The sequence below is a fragment of the Tursiops truncatus genome, chromosome 6, assembly GCF_011762595.2.
Source record: "Tursiops truncatus isolate mTurTru1 chromosome 6, mTurTru1.mat.Y, whole genome shotgun sequence".
Lineage (NCBI taxonomy): Eukaryota > Metazoa > Chordata > Mammalia > Artiodactyla > Delphinidae > Tursiops > Tursiops truncatus.
The window spans coordinates 29,803,930-29,823,173 of record NC_047039.1 but is presented as its reverse complement, the minus strand read 5'-3'; the positions used below and the strand labels follow the sequence as shown (position 1 = coordinate 29,823,173).

The following is a 19,244-nucleotide window of genomic DNA, read 5'->3' as shown; positions in this document are numbered from 1 at the left end:
AAAAGAAACTTTTGTTTCGATGTGTGTGTGTGTGTGCACATACACATGTATACATATCATGTGAAATGTCTTGTATACCCAGGACACAGGTCTGCTCAGGTCTCCCAGGTGGCTCGGGCCTGCTACCACGGATGCACTCCATCCTCCCGGTGGAGTCCCTGCTGTGGGTCGGGGGTCCCCCATCCTGGAGCAGTTACAGTTACATGAATTATAGGAGGGTTTGAATGTCCTATCACCAAACGTGGGTCTGACATGAATGGGCTTCTGCAGACTTACCCTTCCTTCTTCCTGCCCCCAGTTCTGAGACCCTCCCATGTGCACCCAGCCCCAAAGAACCACTGCATTAGTGGGCACTCCTGGGAGAGCATTGATATTTGTGTGCTCCTCACCCTCTGTTCATGGAGGCTTTGGAAACCTGGAAACTTCTGGAATTCATTTCCAAAGGTGTAAATTAGCACTGCCAATTTAAAACCTACCCGCGCACTGAGGGAACCACCCATATCATTTTTCTGTTCAATGTCCCTTAAGCAGAACACTTTGAAAAGTGTTCGAATTAGTCCAACTAATTCTTGTTGGACCAGAGTATAATGGGTGCACACCTGTGTGTGCACATCTTCATTGTGGCAAGAGTCGGGGACCCACGTTCCCTTTCTCCATCATCATCATCCCCCCTCATTCCTGTGCCAGGGACTGCTAAATGCTTTGCTTGTGTTACGGAACCTTCAGCGTGCTGTGGGTGGTGGATGTGCTCCTGTCCTGGCAGGAGGTGGGCCAGACCATCTGCTGTCTGCACTGAAGACTCAGTGAGGAAAAGATGGGCCCGTGCTCCAGAGGCAAGGCTTCCAGTGCCCTGCGACACCACACGCTCTGGGGCGGCTGGAACGAGGGTGCTGTGCTCCAGGTCCTCCGACCCTGCTGTTCGCCGCCACGGGCAGCTCCGCCTCTTCCCACTCCTGAAACGTCCCTTTTCTGATTTTCTCGAGATTTCTTATTCTTTTTCTGCCCGCTCCCCCTTCCCTCGCCCTTGCCCCTTACCTGTCGGTGGCGTGACCGCGTTGCTGGAATTCAGAGCTGAGGTTTGCTGGCTCGAGGCTTTCAGGTGATTCCTAGCGTGAGTTTGGAATGACTTTATGAACCTGAGTCACCATTGAAAAAGTCATTAAATTTTTTTCTCTCTCTTGAGACATTGCAGAATAATGTGAATATTCAAAGTGTAAGTATTGATTGGTGGTAGCGTAATGTATACACCCGTGAAATGCTGACGCTAAACGAACGGAGTCAAGAGGCCATAGACGCTTGTGGAAGGCCTTCCGGGCCCAGGTGTTCCCACAGATGTATTTATGTGGTGGTGTTTGTTTACTTTTCACCTCACTGAGGAAGTTAAAAGACAAGGTGACCACTACCACCATTAACTAATTAATCAATTAGAAAATAAAGAAGAGCAGATCTGCGGAACAGACAGCCTTCTTCTTAGAGACCTGCCTCTGCTTCTGAATTCTCTGGTGCTCCCCAGCACCGGGAACTTCACTTTCCTCCATTATTAACAGAGGAAGGAGCCAGATACAAGTGTGGTGACCTCTGTCAGGAATTTTTTTTTTTAAGTTTCTCAGTGATCTGGAGAAAGGAGGTATTCCGTCAGTGCCCACCGTGGAAATATTGCCGGGAGAAATTGTGACACATGTCACTTTGCTGCTAGCTTTTCAGGAAGAGCCCCGTTCCAGGTGTGACAACTGGCCTTGCGAATTGTGGGTCCTGGACAGTTCAGAGGATAAAAGATAAAAATTTTCTTTGTTTCTCAAAGAAATGCGAAGAGAAGTAAAAACCCTGGACACAAGCAAGAGGTATCTGTTGGGCCTTCGGCCTCACACAGCATCTCTGTGATGTCTTTTAAACATCCTGTCATTGAAACTTTGAATTATGTTTAATTCTTTTTTAATGAAAAGGCTTGTTGTTTTTTCTGCTCTTTGTGGGGTAGAGAGAGGGGTTGGTCTGTATTTCCTGGATGCCATGTTAGCCTTCAGGGGTCAGAAGACTAGATCTTATTAATTGTGACAACTAACTATTTTTAACAGTAAGAGAAGTGGAAATGCTGACTTCATATTGGTTGTGAAAGAGCCTCTTTCACGCAGCTCAGCTCCTGGATCTTCTTCCAGTCGTTGTAGTGGGACCGACCCTGCCTTTTGCCCCTCTGTGGACCTTATCCTCCTAGGAAACAGACCCCAATTTATGCTTTGTTATTTCTGTATGTGTAAATAAGATGAAGGAGAGCACAGGGAGAAGAACAATGGGAGGCCAGTAATACCTCCATTCTCAAAATCAGGTCTAAAAAAATATAGTGTCCCCAAGTTTTGGAGCGATAAACAACTGTCCTTGTCAAGGGCTTGGTGTGATCAGGTTGCAAAATCTAAGTCGTTAGATCACTGTCAGGCTGACAAGAGTTCTCTTATACTTGGCTCTCCTAAAAGCTGGTACAGCTGTCCCCCTGTGCAGTGGTGAGAAGTGAGAGCAGGTGGCCCCAGTCCCCTGACTCTCAGGCCGCATGGCGGACATCCCACCGGGCCACACTGACTTGCCGGGGCCTTCTCCTTTCACAGAGCTCGCAAACAAAAAGACACAGCACATCCACTGGTGCACGGATGGGACTGGTGGTTTCTGTGAGTTGGGACAGAAACGAGAAATGGAGGCATCCAAGGGCCCCATTTGGGTTCTGTCCAGTGCTCAGCCTTTGGTACTCAAACCAAAGCATGAGAGCGGGGATTTGGTTGTTCTGGTAGCTTCTTCTCTGGTTGGTGCAGTATCTGAGCTCTGTTCAATTGTTCTTCTGCTCCAGATATTTTAAGGGCTACCCTTTCCCTTTTATGGTGTTAATTTCTATTGGCTATATAGGGAAGAGAACATTTTGTTGAAGGTAGAAAGATTTCCAAGACCTGTCCAGCCCAACCTGCTTCCCTTTTGCTGTGATGATCCAAGGCTATTAGCTCATTTCCATGTGCCTCTGAAATTCCTTCATGAATGTAAAAAGTGTGTTGGCATCCTTTTCTTAGAAGTTCAAAGGGCCTGGCTGCCTGTAAGCAAAGGGCCCACCACCAGAACCCCCTCGTGTCTCAGAGTGCACTGTAGCTTAGGGGAAGGATTCTTTCCAAAAGATTTTTTCTTCATTCCTAATTGTTTGTGTGTAAATGCATTTATGGTGGATTAAAGAAGCGATCCGGCCATCAGTGGGTAATGGTATAATTTACAGGGGCCCCGGCCAGAATGTTGAAATTGCTTACATTCTACTATTGCCACAAATGGATTACTAGAAAGGGTCTCCCTCTTTCAAAGGCAGTAAAAACAAAGAGTGATGGAAGGAGGCTTTTTTATTTTTCAAATGCACATAATCACTTCCATGTATGGCTAGTGTTGAACCAATAATGGAATATAAAATGGTGGACTGCTCACCGGATTTAATTGCGACGGCTTTAATGCAGTAGAAGACGGCCCAGGACTGAATTCTTAAACCAAATGTAGGTAGCATCTCCACGTAAAGAATGTGTCTGAAGTGCCTGGAGATGGGGGGTGGTGCGAGACTGCCTCTTAACCGCAGACGCAGCCAGTGCTGGGATCCAGCTCCCCTGTTGTCTGTAGGGTTTGGGGGAGGGTTTCCTGGCAAATTCCTGCTTGTAAACCTTGTGTCACGTATCTTTACTAAAGGGCACCCACATTTAGCTTGTCTGTTTTCAGTAGGTCGTGCAGACCTGCAGCACACACTCGTGGGCGTGTGGCAGGATCTGCCTGCGTCAGGGTGGGCTGCTCCCCTTCCTTCCCCTCCGGCAGGCACCCTGAGCTCCTCAGAGGGTGCGCTTTGCCTCTCAGGAATGTGGAGAGCAGTGTCTTCCTCCCTTTACTGTGTTTATTGTTGCAATCACCAGCACTGAACCAAATCGGTTATTGCAGGAAATTAAGTAGTTGTGGTTTATAAAGGAAACCTTCGTTGACAGCATCCTGCAGGGCAGAGCACCAGCCTGGCTGCCTGGGGATGTGTGTTTAATTTCCCAGTTAACGTTTTGCATTTATCTATTATCTTGCAAAATTGTCTTTAAAAACATCAAAATACCTAAGTGAAACATGCATCGTCTTCCCCTAAAGTTGACTGGCAGGCCCTCCTCATGAAGGAACCTCATGGTTCCTTCCTTTGTAAAAGAGATGAAATTAAAATGAAATTTAAAAGCGTCAACAACGTTAATATACTTCAGAGACTAACTTTTTCTAACAGGAAAGGCTCTCCATCATTAAACTTGTTAGGCCAAGGAAACCTACCAGTTTTTTGCTTACTGGATCTTCTCCTTTCTTAAGGTTCGCCATCGATGGTGTGAACTTGTTGTTAAGCACAAATACACAGAAGCGTACAGACACGTGGAGAGGTTCCTTCAGGAGGATCAGGTAAGTTTCAGTTTTCAGCAGATGGGGATTCTTCACATGCTGTTCCCTTACTATGCAGTAGACGTAACACGGGCACCCAAGTTGTTGACATCTCTATTTAAATAACAAATATTTAAACATTTTTCAAGGATTTTAAAGAGTTGTTAGGTGCTTACCTACCAAACTTTTGAGCTGATTTTTTTCCTCTGTCTTTGTATCCCATTGAATCATGTCCCTTAGAAGCTCCCTTGGTTTGACGTAACTGTGGCCCACTGCCGTTACCAAATGAAGCATGGGCAGACCTCGTGAGCTTTCTTCATCTTTGAACCTCAGATTCATTAGGTCAAGGTTGTGGCTTAGTGATGCCATGGTGTGTACCTGTGCCTTCAGTGGCCCTCACTTAAAGTATGTATGAAGATTAGACTGGGAGAGCCCCAGCTGGCTGGGACAGTCTGGTCTGTATCTGCACGTGCCACACCAAGTGGAACCCTGTGCTGAGATTCCTTCCCGTGAGAACTTTCCTCACTGTTCACCAGGGAAAGCGATCACCTTGCAAGGAGCCCACAGGAAGCACGTGCGTGCACGAACCCGTTGGAAGACGTTTTCCTTGCCGCCTCTGCTGGGCCGCAGCCTATGGGGGTCAGCACCCCGCCACACCGTGTCCCCCGGCGTGGCTGTCCGTGGTGGTGCATGTGCCGTGGCTTCTGTCGGCTGCGGGAAGTTGGCTGCAGCTCGTTCCTGTTGGCGTGACCAGTGCGTGCCTCTGAGTGAGCGTTCTGCCGGGCGCTGTGGGCTGACAGCATGGAGCCATGTTTCGGTTGGGGTGGAGAGCTGGGGTAGGGGCAACAAAGGGACTTTTGAGAGGGCCTGAGTACAGGGGGCAGCCAGCAAGTGAGGGCTCGTTATTCCCGCAAAGAAAAATACACGACTTTGTACCAGAAGAAATGTCACATTTGCACAGTGAAGCGAGAGGTGTTTGGAAACAGAGAGGGGAGCATAAGGACAAAATGTAAGAGCAACTTAAGGCCTGTTCTGAAAACCAAAATTAACTGCAGTATATTTGGAACCATGATCTTTGCCAAATAAGGATTACCATCGGCTTTTTCAGGAAAGAATTTTTGAACCCCTAACCACCGAGTTTTCATTTTTGCGCTGTATTTGAGATCCTTCTTTTAATTTGCTCCAGGAGAACGTAATCTGTAGCATAACTAAGCTTAGAACAAGAGAGAAGGCGGAACCAAGTGGATCTTTTGGTTTTCCAGAACATAACTGGCTGTTTTTAAAACTGTAGGAAAAATGCAGATGTGAGTCATTGTTCTCGAAACAGAAGAGCCAGTGTTTGCCGCGGTTGTGGGGCCCGTTGAAGGGAGCTGGCAGGCTGGGCTGGAGCAGCAGGCATCTTCCAGGGCGGCCCGATGGCTCTCCCCACCCATGGTGCCATGTGACGGGGTGGTCTTCGTTCCCCAGCTGTGCTAGGCACACACTTTCCTAGGAAGATGGCCTGTGTCTGTGTGACATACACACGGCGCCTCGGGTGCTCCTTTCAGCTGCGGGGGTTTCCACGGGGGTCAGTCACCATGGGAACCTCCCTGTCCTCGTCAGCCATCACTAGAGAAATGCTCGCAGTGTCGTCAGTTCAACCACCAGGGTCTGTTGACGGAACTGATAGCCGAGAATTCCTTGGGGGTTGCAGCGAGAAGAACAAGAAAGAGAAGGGGATTGAAAACTGCAGGTTCCTGAAGTACAGCTGTTCAGCCGTCTGTCTTTTCTAGGGTCTTTGTAACTTCCAGACCAGCAAGTCCGTGCGGAACAAGCACAGACTGTGCACTCGAGCGCGTGGGGACACACGATTGCCTTTTCTTCAGCTCTCTGGCCTCTGTGCCTTCCGCAGGCCATGGGCATCTACCTCTACGGGGAGCTGATGGTGAGTGAGGATGCCCGGCAGCAGCGTCTCGCCCGCAGGTGCTTCGAGCTGAGCAAGGAGCAGATGGACAGATCCTCAGCAGAGGTGGTGGCCGAGATGTTATATTAAAGAGGTGATTCTCTCTCTTTCCTTTCTCGTTGCTCGGCTCTGAGATTCCTCTTAAGAGCTGAGTGAGCCAGTAAGCCGGGTGGTGAGCTGAGGGCCGCTTCCCTTAGGGTGCGGGGGCACCTCGTCTGGCCGAGCGGCCACTGGAAAGCCCGTGCCGCCCACCCCGGCGGAACATTCTTCCTCGGCGCCGTTTCGGCCACTTCCGGTTTTGTTATTTGTGGGGAGGGAGTTCGCAGGAGAACATCCTGAGCTGGTTAGAAGGTGCGCTGGAGAGCCTCGTGTAACCGTGAGCCGCGTCTTCAAGGGGAAGGCCGGTGCGGGGGTGTGTGGTGGGTTCCCCACACCTTGAGCTGTGAGCAGCCATGTGAGAACTCGCGGTCCCTCGGGCTGTCCCCGCCTGGTGGGCGAGGCTGGCAGGTCCTTCCTCCCCGGTGTCCTGAATTTCTCCACATTGCGTGTCTGCTGGCAGGCGGGCAGGTTACCTCGAGTGGGAGTCCTAAATATTTAAACTGCTTCCTCTCTTAAATGTGCTTGGCACTGACCTGTTACGTTCACGTTTTAGCAGTTTTTAACTGTGGATTTCTGCATTCTAAAAGTGATTTAGCAATGGTACATAAAGGTTTGTAAGTAGAACTGTGGGATTATAAGTGGGTTTTTTTGGTCTAACGTCATTTCTCTGACTCTCTGGTTTGCTTTAAGGTTTTACATGATATTATAGGGTATGTCTAATTTTGTGTTTTTTAAAAGCAGCATCAAATTTCAAGCATTTTTCATGTCATATAGCTTCTCTATAATTTTAATGGATATTTAAGATTTTATGTTGATATTCTTAACCTATTGTGGGATATTTAGTTTGCTTCTAATGTTTTGCTCTTATAAAAAACCATTTCTGTCTAATATGTTTTACTGTCTTATTTATCTGAAAGAACTCTAATACTAAAGAGAGGAAAGGTTTTCTAAAGTCTGGTTCTGTTCTTCCAGAAGAGTCAAGGAGCCATGTTGGCCAGGAGAGGAAGTGGTGGGAATAATGGCCACGATTGTATATCTCGTAGCAGAGCAGCTATGTGCAGGCTTCCCCAGAGCTCCCCTGGGGCAGCTTCAGAGCCTGTTCAACGACGGGCCAGTTTAAAACACAGAACAGTTACACAGTTAGGTGTTGCCAGCCTCATATAGTAATCAGGATAAATCGTATTTCTCTTCAGATTTTTAATTTCACGGAGAGTTTGTGTTTCTTGAAGTGTGTGAAACTGCAGTGGTGCAGGCTATGCCTTTGATGTTCCCTGGGTTCCAAATTGTGGAGAAACCACCGCGGGCTACACAGCTTTGGCAGTTCTTCATTGTGATGTTTTTGCCCCAAGCAGGCAAAGGAGTAGTCCCGGTCACAAGCCTGCTCTTTTCTCACCGCCCCTCTGTCCCTGCCCTTCTGGATGAACACAGGGTCATGTGCACACCCTTTCCCCCTGCTACCCCAGAACAGCTGGTCAGTGCATTTTTCATTTCATCTTCCAAAGCTGCACTGGCATGTGGATGGTCATCTGTGAGTCCTTTGATTTTAAAACATTGTACCCCTAGGACGCCCAGTAAATGAATAGTGAACAGAAATAAAACCCATTTGGTAGTGTAGCAGGCCTGGAGGTGGTGCTGTCACCTGGTGCCCGAGGAAGCTGGTGCGTGCGGTGTGGGCAGCCCTGCGGCGCTGCCCCCAAGTGCTCTGGCTGCTTGGGTTCCTGGCATGCTGATTTGTGACTTAAGATTAAAATCACATTGCCAGGGATTACCACGCAACCACGACCCTGACTGCTCCTCCAGAAGCCGTAGTTACTCTCTCTCTGCAGTTCGGGGAACAGATACATCTCATAGCTCCTCTCTGGAAACAGAAGAAGCCAACAGCCGTGGAAGATGCTCTCCAGCCCTTTCATTATGCCCAGCCGACGACCTCTCTGACGAGGTGCAGAGCTTAGCTGATTGGTGAACAGTGACTGGTTTCCGCTTTGTTCACAGTGGCTAAGTTCTGCACCTGAAGAGAAGGTGAGATGGGGACAGTTAAGTTGGACCTGCTGGGGCAGAGGCCGCTGCTGAGCGGTCAGCTCGGGGACCGAGCACGATTCTGGAGGACGAGAGCCTGCCTGGCCCCAGCGAGGATGCACTTTGTCTTGTTACGAATGCAAGGGACATACCAAAAGTCTACGGAAATATAAATCCGCTAATTAGACACCGGTGTCTGAAAGTTCAAATGTATGGAAAGCTGCAAAATTATTCTTTTAAAAATCTAAATAAAACCCGGTGAACCACGAAAGTCGAGTAAGCCCACGTCAGCAGTCGATGGCGTGTGAGTAGAGCTGGGTACTTTCAAAGGAGACTCCCTGTTGTGATTTCCGAGCACGGTGAACTCTCTCTTGTATTTGCAGTCCAGGTTTCTGTGTCTCCTGCAGCCGCCCGCGGGACGAGGCTGAGCGAGCTCCCAGCTGAGGCACTGCTTCTCCGGGCTGTCAATTGGACCCGCCCTCCGGTGCCTACTGAGCTGATATCAGTTCTCATTTTACACACTGGCTCAGTTCAGCAGGAACAGGAGTCGAGCCCTAGAGCAAAGCCTTCCTGTCGTGAGTGCCCGGCGGCTCGGGAGCTGGGGCTGCAGCCGCACGAAGACAGGCCCGAGCGTCCGCAGCAGAGCTGACCGGCGGCGGAGGCCCCTGCGTATGTGCCCTGTGTGTGGGTGTTGCTAGAGCTCTGCTGACATGACAGGAATGAACTTCCACCCATTGGCGCCACGCCTGCCACGCAGGCAGTGCATACCTCTGTCACGGTGTAGGACGGCCCGAAAGCAGTCGGAGTGAGTGCGGGGCTGAAACAGGCTGCCTTTCTAGTATCTGTCCTGTGAACGGAGCCCAAGTTATAGCCGCCGGCTTTCACAGCCCTGTGTGAGCAAAGCGAGTGGCACATGGCGCAGCTGTAAAGCCCCTCTCGGGGCTGTGAGATGTGCCCTGGCCTCCTCCTGTCCTCCGCTCACGGCCCTCTCTCCAGAGCCGAGAGCAAAGGCACACACAAAGGTACTTGTTTACAAGAATTCCTCCGTTGTGACTGGGCAGTAAATTTTATTGCTGTTTCCTTTGCAGGAAAGATCACAGCGAGATTCTTTTTCATGCATCTACTCGTAGCCCTGGTGGGACCAGGATCACATTGACCCTGGACATCAAAGGAAGGATTATGGGGCTGCTAAAGCCATCAGCCGGCAGCAGTGTGCACACTGGGGCGACCTTCCCAGAGGCCGTGGCCCTCACGGTGGAGCCCGTGTCAAAGGCACATCCTTGTAAACGGTCTCCACGGGGCTGTGTGATGCCTCTGTGCCCACCCTGGCTGTGCCACCTCAAGATCCTGAATCTGAATTGAGTCTCCCCTGTGAGTTCAATGCAGTTTTCACACAAAGATGGAAGATACCTGAGGCCCGTCGGAAGACCTGCTGAACCTCCTCCATCCGTCCCTCAGCATGTGGATGTTTGTTTCTGTGCTTCCAGAAGGTCAGGGTTTCTGCGTACTGGGACCACCTCTGCGGGATTACTTTGATTGATAGGTCCTGTATTTAGATTTTCCAAAATTTTAGTACCTTTTGGTAGAAGTACAGGATAACACTCGAAGATGTATTAATAATAAAATGTAATGGATTCGTTTTTTTTTTTTCTTCCTGTTTGCTTCCTAATTTAATACTGTTTTTGAAAAGGAAAAAAAAAAAAAACGTGGAAGAAGAGGGTAGTCTCCTCCTTCTGGTGTCATTCTTCTCTCACCTTACTGGTTTTCTCTGTAGTTTTCAAGGTGGTGCTGCTGTTCCTGGGAGGACAGTGGGCCCCCTGCTCCTGATGGAGGTACCATCGGGCACCGTGGGGTCTGTGGTGATGTTGCCTCGTTTCCCACAAATGTTTGAAGTTAAAAAAATAAAATAAAAATAAGCTTCTCAGGACTGTCCAAAGGGAAGGATGGCTTTAAAACGCTCCAGAAGCCACAGTGGTTGGTGCGGTCACGTGATGGCGAGAGGCTGAGCGGAGCGGGGGGGGGGGAACTGACCCGCCTGCAGGGGCTGTGCTCACGGGGCCGCGGACCCGCCGGTGGGGGGACGTGCGGCTCCACACAGCCCTTCGTTAGGAGCTCCTGACCTTCAGAGTTACTTAACAGTGACCGTCATTCCGGAAGGGTTCCTACGGGTTGGTTCTTTGCCGTTACGTGTGCTCTGCCTATGGTTGTATGTGCTTTGTTCACCATGTTGGTGGAAGAATAAAGATTCGGTTTTTAAATATGAAGAAATGTCAGGACGCTGTTCTCTGTGAAGACTTCGAATAAATGACTCTTTCTCCCTCTGGTCGGCGTGAGTCTGGTCCTTTGTGCGGCGGAGCAGGAAGCCCGGGCACAGCCTGCTGCTCTGCGCACCACAGGGGCTGCGGGTGACCAGCCAGCCTGGTAGTTTGCTTTGGTCTTGTTTTTCCGAAAAATTAAAGCCACGCTTTGTCATCTTTAGAAACCGCTGAGGCCAGGGTGAGTGGCCGCATGAGTGGCTTCGCGCTAAGACGGCTGGTCCCGTAGCCCTGTGGCCGGGGGTCCCGCGCTGGCTCCGAGCTCGGGTCCGGCCCGCAGGCGGCCGGTCCTGGAGGGGCCGTCGGGACCCGAGCGCCGCCTCGCCGGCTGTGGGTAGCTTGCCTTCCCGCCTGTAGGCTGGCGCTCTTGCGGGAGGGGCTGTGCCTGTGGTGAGGGAGGGGCGAGCGGCCTCCCTCCAGCTTCACCCCGCACCTGCTCCGTTCAGGCTCCGGGACTCCTGGGGCGGGTTCTCCGAGCTGGCCCTCCGTACCTCCCGCTAGGGCTGTGGAGGGCGTGCTGCGGAGGAGCCTGAGGCCAGGGCCTGGCAGGCGCTGCCGGGTTCCAGAGTGGCCACCAGTCAGTCAGAAGACAGGTGTGTAAAGCTAGCACTCTGCATTCTTACACGATTCATTTGTTTTGAAAAAAGTTTCGTGCGGGTGATGGGCAGGTTCCCCAGGGCACGTCATGGAACTTAGGCTGCTTTATCAGCACGACGCGGGCACCTCCTGAGGGATGCCTCAGTCCAGGCGGGAGTGTTTGCGAGGGGCCAGGAGCCCCGGGGACAGAGGCTGGCTGTCTCGGAGAGGCAAGGGTGCGGGAGCCTGCCCTCCCCAAGTTCCCCCTGTGGGTCAGGCCTGCACAGTGCTATCCCCAAGGTCATATACTAAGCGACAGGCGGGATTTCAGTGTGTCCACCTGGCTCGGGATTCTCCTCCCCCGAGTCCCTTTCAGGGTGTAGACTGTCTCTTCGGTAATAAACTCCTCAGGGATTCCTGGCCTTGTCCTTCAGCCAGAAGAGACTTGAGACACCTGCGCTCCTCACCCAGTTTGCTGTGAGGGGGCCTGGCTGGGGCCCAGGGAGCACGTCAACTTGAATCTGGAACAGTTATGTCCCCGCGGGGAAGTCTGGCACTCACTTTCTCAGGGGCACAACTTCTGATCTTTGCTGCCCCAGGAAGTATACCTTTCCAGCCTCAGTGTTCCCCCTGTCACGTTCCCAGGGTGAGCGGACGGGACGGCATGAGCTCTGCCCTCCAGGCAGAGTAGAGGAGATGAGCCGACAGGAGCCGCTCTGGTCACTAACCAGGTGATGCCTCCATCCGGAGGGGGGGCCAGAGCACAGGAGGCGCCCAGCGTGAGCTTCCGTCGGTGCCCTGGTCTGGTGGAAGCGAGGAAGCCCCAGCCCGTGCCCCTTCTGCCGTTGCGTCCGTCGGGCTCCGGACCGCCGGCGGCATTTGTGGCCGGCAGGGGCCAGTCGTGGGAGAGGATGGCTTGCTCTTTCAGCGCCATGGTCGGTCCAGAGCTGTTGGTGGGGTAACTCGGCCTGGTTCGCGGGCTTGTGAAACCCGGGTGAGAAGAGGAGATCTTGTTCCCTGAGCGAGTTAAGGGGTTAATTGTCAAGCGACTGTCCTCTCCCCGGAGAACAAAGGACTCCACAAATGGAGATGCTCTCCTACCCGTCCCCACGTGCCTGGCTGTCGGGACCCGAGGTTGGGGAGGAGATGGGAAAGAAGTCAAGAGAAGGGGTTCAGGTCTCTCTCTTGGCCTCTATTTTAGGATTAAAGGGTTTCAGGCACTTAGCTTTATTGGAATTTCACGTCAAAACATCGAAATTACAGTCTCCATCCCAAACGAGGTACAGAGATGTCGTGTTAGGCAGAACCCAGTGCCCCAGTGGCAGCAACCAGAAATAGCAAACCTCATCCCTAACGTTAACCCATCGCTTTCAAATGAAGACCTCTAAAAGGTTTCAGGCAGGTACTTCCAGTGCATTCTGGGTTTCCTGCAACTGGCCTGACCGCACGGACACTCAGCAAAGCCCCAAGCAGTGCCGTGGAGGCGGCTAGGCTGCCGTGCGGGGCGGTCTGCTCGCAAAGGGTTGCCTCGGCCACAGCCGGCCTCACCAAAGGCAGCTGGAAAGCAGAAGCTGAGTGACTCATCAAGGGCTGGTTGTTTCAGAGCGTGATTGCTCTTGGCCAGCCACCTCCTCATTTCTGTGGATGGAGCCGGCTGGATGGGAGGGTGAGGCGTGGGAGAAGGAGTCTGCCCAGAACTTGTGCACGGCCGACCTGCCCTTCAAGTAAGCACAGTGTCCCACCATCTCCTGCCAAACAGAACTCCGGGTGTCCCAAGCCTGTGGCCTCCCTGGGGCGGCAGGCCGGCCACACCCCATTCCTGAGAAGTCAGCGAGGGAGATGCTCCCCCGGCACTTGGCCACCAGGTTACAAGTGCCAGCAGGTGACAGGGCTTTGCTAGATGATTCTTTACAGCATCCCTTCCCCAGGGCACCTTGGACTGGACCACCTCAGGGTGCAGAGAGAGGGTGGGGAGCCCTCTGTGCAGGGCCCAGCCACGGCAAAGACTCTATACAAGGTGCCAGGACAGTGGTGAGCCCAGGCCTAGACCTCCCGGAGCTGCCTCTGTCCAAGGAGGGCTGGAGCACTGGGGGTCTAAAGCCCAAGGGACCTGGGCGTTTAAAGGGCTGCCTGGACCTCCCAGGGCGGTGCCCAGAGGCCAAGCTCAGTGAGGAGAGCTCTTAACCCCCTAGGCCACTGTCCCCCTCGCCCTCCCTGGCTGGGCCCTGGGGGTTTACAAGGTGGAACGGAGGAGAAGCTGGTTGGGGCCATTCACGGGCAAGGTTTTATAGATCTTTTCCCATCCTTTGGTGCTGTCTGGGAGATTGATTGGCTAATGAGGTATTTCTGTTCCAGTCTGATGACTAGAGAGGGTGTGAGAAAAAAAGAGGGAGGAGGCTGTCAGCCAAGCCTGGGGGCGGAAGGAAGTTACCATAAAACTACAAACGTTCCCAGTGGTTCCCAGGACTAGCACAGTCTGCTGAGAGAGCCTCCTGCCTGGATGGTGGGTGGGCATCCGGGCACCCTGGCATCGGAGCATCAGAGCAGAGGCAGACCCAGCGCTGGTGGGAAGGCCAGCCAGAGGAGCCCGCTCTTGGGGGCTGGGCCTGAGAAAGGGGGCTGGTGACGGTACCAGAACCCCGCGCTGGTCTGCGTGTGCGTGTCTGGGAATGCGAGTGAGTGCAGAAATGCAGATAAAGGCCTCTCTGACCACACGTTTTCCCTGGTCCAGACACAGCTCCCATAAAACCAATCGGCCCTGCCAAGTGTCGTTTGAGATGAAACGAGTTCAGGGATTTGGCTTCTCAGCCCCAAGGACCGAAATGGGACGAACTGCTCCAGAGACCTGTCCGCGGCCTCCTGTGTCACCCGCCTAGGCCCCCAGCCTTTTCTGGCTGCTCAGCACCGCCCGGGTGGCTGAGGGGGGCCGGCTGGGCCTCCCTCGCAGGATGCCCACCTTGGGGGGCAGAGCTCTGCCCCGCCGGGGAGCCTTGCGCCTGCTTCCCAAACAGCTCCTCTGTGGCTTTGTCTGGGAAGCAGAGGGGACTGGGCACACGTTGCGGATTCTGTTTTCTTAAGCCTTCTTCGTGCTCTTTCTGCCTGTAATTTCCTCCAGCTCCGGCCTTTGGGGATGGTTCCACCACTGAAAACCTGGCCCAGAAGGTGTTCTTACCTGTGGGGTGGAGGAGGTGCTGAAACTGCATGCCGTTTGGGCCCTAACTACACTGCCTGGAGTCCCAAGTTCGGAAAGTTCATTTCTGCTCTAATAGGCTGTCCTTGTCACAGGAGGTCTGGCAGGACAGGCCTTGGAAGCAGAAACGTGTGTCCTAAGACTGGTGAGGACGTTCTTGGTAAGATTAGAAAGGCAGGAGTGATGCCTCCGGTTTTCACGTTCTGACTGCAAGATTTAAGTCTCCCAGGACTTTGACATCAGTTACGTCTAAGGAGGGAGGCTCAAGACAATGTGAATTATGGGGATAAATCAGCGATTAGATAGGAGCCAATTTTAGAGTTTGCCGATGAGACAGTACAGGTACAATGGTGCCCTTATGTTGGGTTGTAAAGAAAAGACGTAAGGGAAAGGAATTGTAGCTTTATGATTTTATCTGCTTTAATAAATTAAATGATAACGTTGAGGGAGAGAGAACTGCAGAAATCGTGGCTTCAGCGCAGCTGGGGGTGGAGAAGGCGTTTTGTAGAGCAAGAGAGTGATTATTAGTGATGGCAGAAGCTGGGCAGATGGACAGATTGACATCAGGGGAGTTGGGTCATGGCCCACAGACTGCCCCAACTGGGGGGACCAAAGCCCCGGTCCTCAGGCCACCCTCCCTCTAGGTCGGGGTACCTCCTCTTTTTCTAGAAAACTCTCTGTCCAATACTAGAACATAAGTCCTATAAATCGGCTGTAAAGATGCCACCGTGCTGGTGGCAGAGCAGGGGCGCCAGCGCAGGGGTCTCCTTTCTGAGTTACAGGTGGGGATGGAGGCCTCCTTTTCTCTGCAGCGTCATTTAACAATGAGTCTCTCTTGGAACAGACAAATACAAATCTTCCTTCACACACTGATGATTATAAATTCTTTTTGCACACATCACAGATATAAACAGTATATCAACAGAAAGCGCGCGCTGCCCCACCTCGTCCTGCCCCTCCTCCAAGGCCACCGCTGTGAGGAGCGTGGCGGCAGAGACTGAGGCGGTGCCGCAGCACACGCGCGGCAGGGTGTACACCGTTCTTTCAGTGGCTCCATTGTCTGGACATCACACAGCTCAAGAGGCAGTGGTCACAGTCTCCTTAGGTCCTTTTGTTCAGATCCCAGCCCTGCTAGCTGTCACCTGTGTGTAACCTCTCTGGGCTTTGGTTTCCTCATCTATAAACCATGGACAACTTCGTTAGGTGGTTGTGAGAATTAAATGAATTAATTTATGCAAAACTCTGATAACAGGGCCTGGCATCAGCTATAAAGGTATGTGTTACCCTTTGATGGCTGGTTTACTTTATTCAACGAGCCCTCTACTGATGAACCTGTGAGTGGTTTCCAGTGGGCAGCGATGTGGCGCTGCACTGCGATAAAGCCCTGGGCATTTCGCATGTGCCCGGGCACCAGTGTGTCTGTGGGATAATGTCTAGACTTGCTCATGGTGGGCCCACGCAACCTGAAGTGGGGGAAGGCAGCTCTGAAGAACTGGCTTTTTGTTACTAGATAAAAGGATACATAGTTTAAATTTTTTTATTCAATGCTCTACCGTGGTAACGCACAGAAAATTTACCATTTTAACCATTTCCAAGAGTACAGCTCAGGGGCATTAGGCACATTCACATTGTTGTGCGGCCATCACCACCGTCCGTCCATCTCCAGAACTTTTTTATCACCCCAAAGTGAGACTCTCACCTGTTAAACAATAACCTGGAAGAGAATGGAATTCTCTCCTGCAGCCCATGGCACCTGTACGGTAACAGAATTACCATATGATCCAGCAATTCTACTTCCAGATGTATCCCCAAGATAACTGAAAGCAGAGACTCAAAGAGGTATTGGTCCACCGATGTTCATAGCAGTATTATTCACAATAGCCAAAAGGTAGAAATGTCCACCGTCCTATGTTCTGTCTCTCCAAATTTGATGGTTCTAGGTACCTCATACGAGCGAAATCATACAATGGTGTCTTTTTTTGTCTGACTTATTTCACGTAGCAAAATATCCTCAAGGTTCATCCCTGTTGTAGCGTGTGTCAGAACTTCATTCTTTTTTAAGGGTGACTAATATTCCATCGTATGGATATGCCACATTTTGCTTATCCACTCACCTGTCGATGGACAGTTCTATCCACGCCTGCTGTGGGGTCTGGGTTTGCATCTTGCATAGAAAGGGTTCCCTTTCTGGCCTGAGGGCTGAAAACAGGATTCTTGGATTCTGCCTCAGGCCCCTTTCCCCGCTCCCGTGGAGAAGGACCCTCTCCTCCCCTCAAAGGACTAAGAAGTCTTCTTGGAAACAGTGACCCAAAGGCTTTGAACTTGCAGACCCCAGGCAGTGGGGAGGGGGAGGCCAGGGGCTGAAATCAGGGTTTAATGTGAAAGTCTGCCAACCACAGGTGAGCAAGAAATTCTTAATGAAATACAAGAACATTCTTTCTACATTTTGGGAGTAGGAAAGTCTTGATTTTATAAACTAATTTTGTACTTATCTGAGTAACAGACTGTCTTCTCAGAGTGGCAGCAGCCTTCCAACCACCCTCATCCCTCCTCTTTTTCCAAGCAGAACTGCTAGTTTTCTCTGGAGAAAACCCACAGCCCCAGAGAGGAAACCTCCAGATACTTTGGTGGTAAAGAAAGAGGGCTAGGCATTTTTGTGTGTGTTTATTATTATCTAAGAAGTAGAGCTCCAGCGTGATTTCTCAGCACCATCTTTCCCTGCTGATGGAAATGCCTTTACCATATATATATTAAATCCCTGTATGGACTAATTCAACAAATATTGGGCACCTGTTGTATGCCTGGAACTGTTCCAGGCACTTGTATTGGGGACGGTCAAGTATATAAGTAGACCACGTGGGGTCTAGAAGGTGTTATGTGTTAGGGACGAAAGCTGAGGGGTGGAGAGTGGGGTGCCACTGGAGACGGGGGCGTCAGGCCATATGGAGGTGGTGACGTGAGCAGGGTGAGGGATGGCTGTGCATGTCTGGGGAAGGTGTGTGTGCAGGACAGTGCATGCAAAGGCCCTGGGCCCCCGTGGCTGGAACAGGTGGGTGTGTGAAGGGGTCACAGAGAATATTAGGTGGTGAAGTCAGAGAGTAAAAGGGGGCCCATACTGTGTAGGGCCTTGAAAGCCATTTTAAGAGTGTTGAGTTTTACTGAATGAAGACGGGAGTTTTTGTCGTGCTTTGATCAGGGGTGTGGCATGATGGAACCAGCAAGGGATTGCAGAGATGCTGCAGAGGGGCCAGGGCGGCGGCGGGGAGAGCAGGCAGATGCTGGTGTCTGCGAGGAGGGCAAGGAACGGTCCGATCCAGCGACGTCCTAGTGACTCAGACGTGGGGGTGAGAGAGGAGTGAAAAATAACTACAGAATTGGGCCTGAGTCCCTGGAAAGACGGGACGGCCATGGACTGACTTGGGAAGACTGGGGTTTGGGGTCAGGGGGTTGGTGGCATCAGCTTTGGACCTGTTAGTTTGACATGGTCACCTGACCTCCCAGTGGAAACAGCCACTGGGCCGTAGGTATTCAGGTCTGCGGTCCGGGGAGGGTGCGGCCCCTCTGCACAGAGGTGGCTCGTGGAAAGCCCAGCAGAGTGAGGGTACACGTGGTGGCCCGGGCGCACCCGCCAGGCCGAGGTCAGGGGTTGAGCAGGGCCCAGCCCCCTCAGGCTGAGGGGAAGCCCTGGAATGTTCCACCAGCCAGAGGAAGCTGTCAGGGAGGATGGAGACCCAGTGGGTCAGGTACTGCCCGGGCTGGTGCAGGCGGCCTGAGAACGGTTGGCTGGAGCCCCAAGGAGGGCCCTCGTCATAACGAGTCGAGCTTCAGAATTTGTGCGTACTCTTCATTATGCTCCATCACACTTCACTTTCAGGATCTTCCTGGCTGTTCTTGAACGTTTATTTTTCCATATGAATTTTGGAGTCAGATCACCTAGTTCTCCTATTAGGATTCTATTAAGTCTAATTTATCTCTCTAAGACAGTTACTGTTTCTATCCAGGATATCTTTCCAGAAGGAAAGAACCACCAGTTAGAGAGCAGTGGTTCTCAACTTGGCAGTGTCTGGACAAAGTTTCGATCGTCGCTCCTAGGCTGGCACCTAGCTCACAGAGGGTGGGATCAAGCCGCCGCCACAGAGACTTACCCGGTCCCCAGGGTAGTAGCGCCACACTGGAGAAGCCTAGCCTCAGATGCCTGCACGCTGGCTTTCTGCTAAGGGCCCTCGTCTTCCTTTTCTTACTGAGTAGAGTATCGGGCTGCTGCATGGCACTCATCCTTCTGCAGTGCTTGAGAAGAGTAGACAATAGGTAGTGTTGTGGACGTTCTTAATTCTCTTCCGCCGCCCAGGCTCTGGCCCCTTCCTGTCTGTGGGAGATGCAGTTGGCGGTGTCCAGTACCATCACAGAAGCGAAACCAGCTCCACACCTGCTTTCCCAGCTCCCCTTACAGCCTAAGTGCGGGTGGGGGACCTGGGCTTCTCTAGTCAGATACAGCAGCCAGGACTGTGGCCAGCCCTTCAAAGAGCGGGGTGCAGGGGCCTGTCTCGCCACTGAAGGTTGCAGACCTTGCAGGACGAGCTACAAGGGTTGCAGAATTCAGTGACAGCAGCAGCAGCAATTTCCTCACCAGGCCACTCTGAAGCCGGGTTTTGGGCACTGCTGCTGGCTGGCTAGAGCTACGCCTCGTCTGCCTGACAATTCTGTG

General features: G+C 52.0%; 1 protein-coding gene across 15 annotated transcripts in view; it reads left to right on the top strand.

Annotated features, from left to right (window-relative positions):
* Positions 1-19,244, top strand: part of AOPEP (aminopeptidase O (putative)) — a 372,968-nt gene that overhangs the window by 349,921 nt on the left and 3,803 nt on the right. For 4 of the 15 annotated variants that reach the window (XM_073805981.1, XM_033857864.2, XM_019940408.3 and 1 more), the window contains 3 exons: positions 4,336-4,422; positions 6,293-6,437; positions 9,547-9,683. In XM_073805981.1, coding sequence (XP_073662082.1) covers positions 4,336-4,422; positions 6,293-6,433 — 228 coding nt within the window. In that variant the 3' untranslated portion in view covers positions 6,434-6,437; positions 9,547-9,683. The other 11 variants (XM_073805980.1, XM_073805979.1, XM_033857860.1 and 8 more) reach the window with 5 other exon arrangements.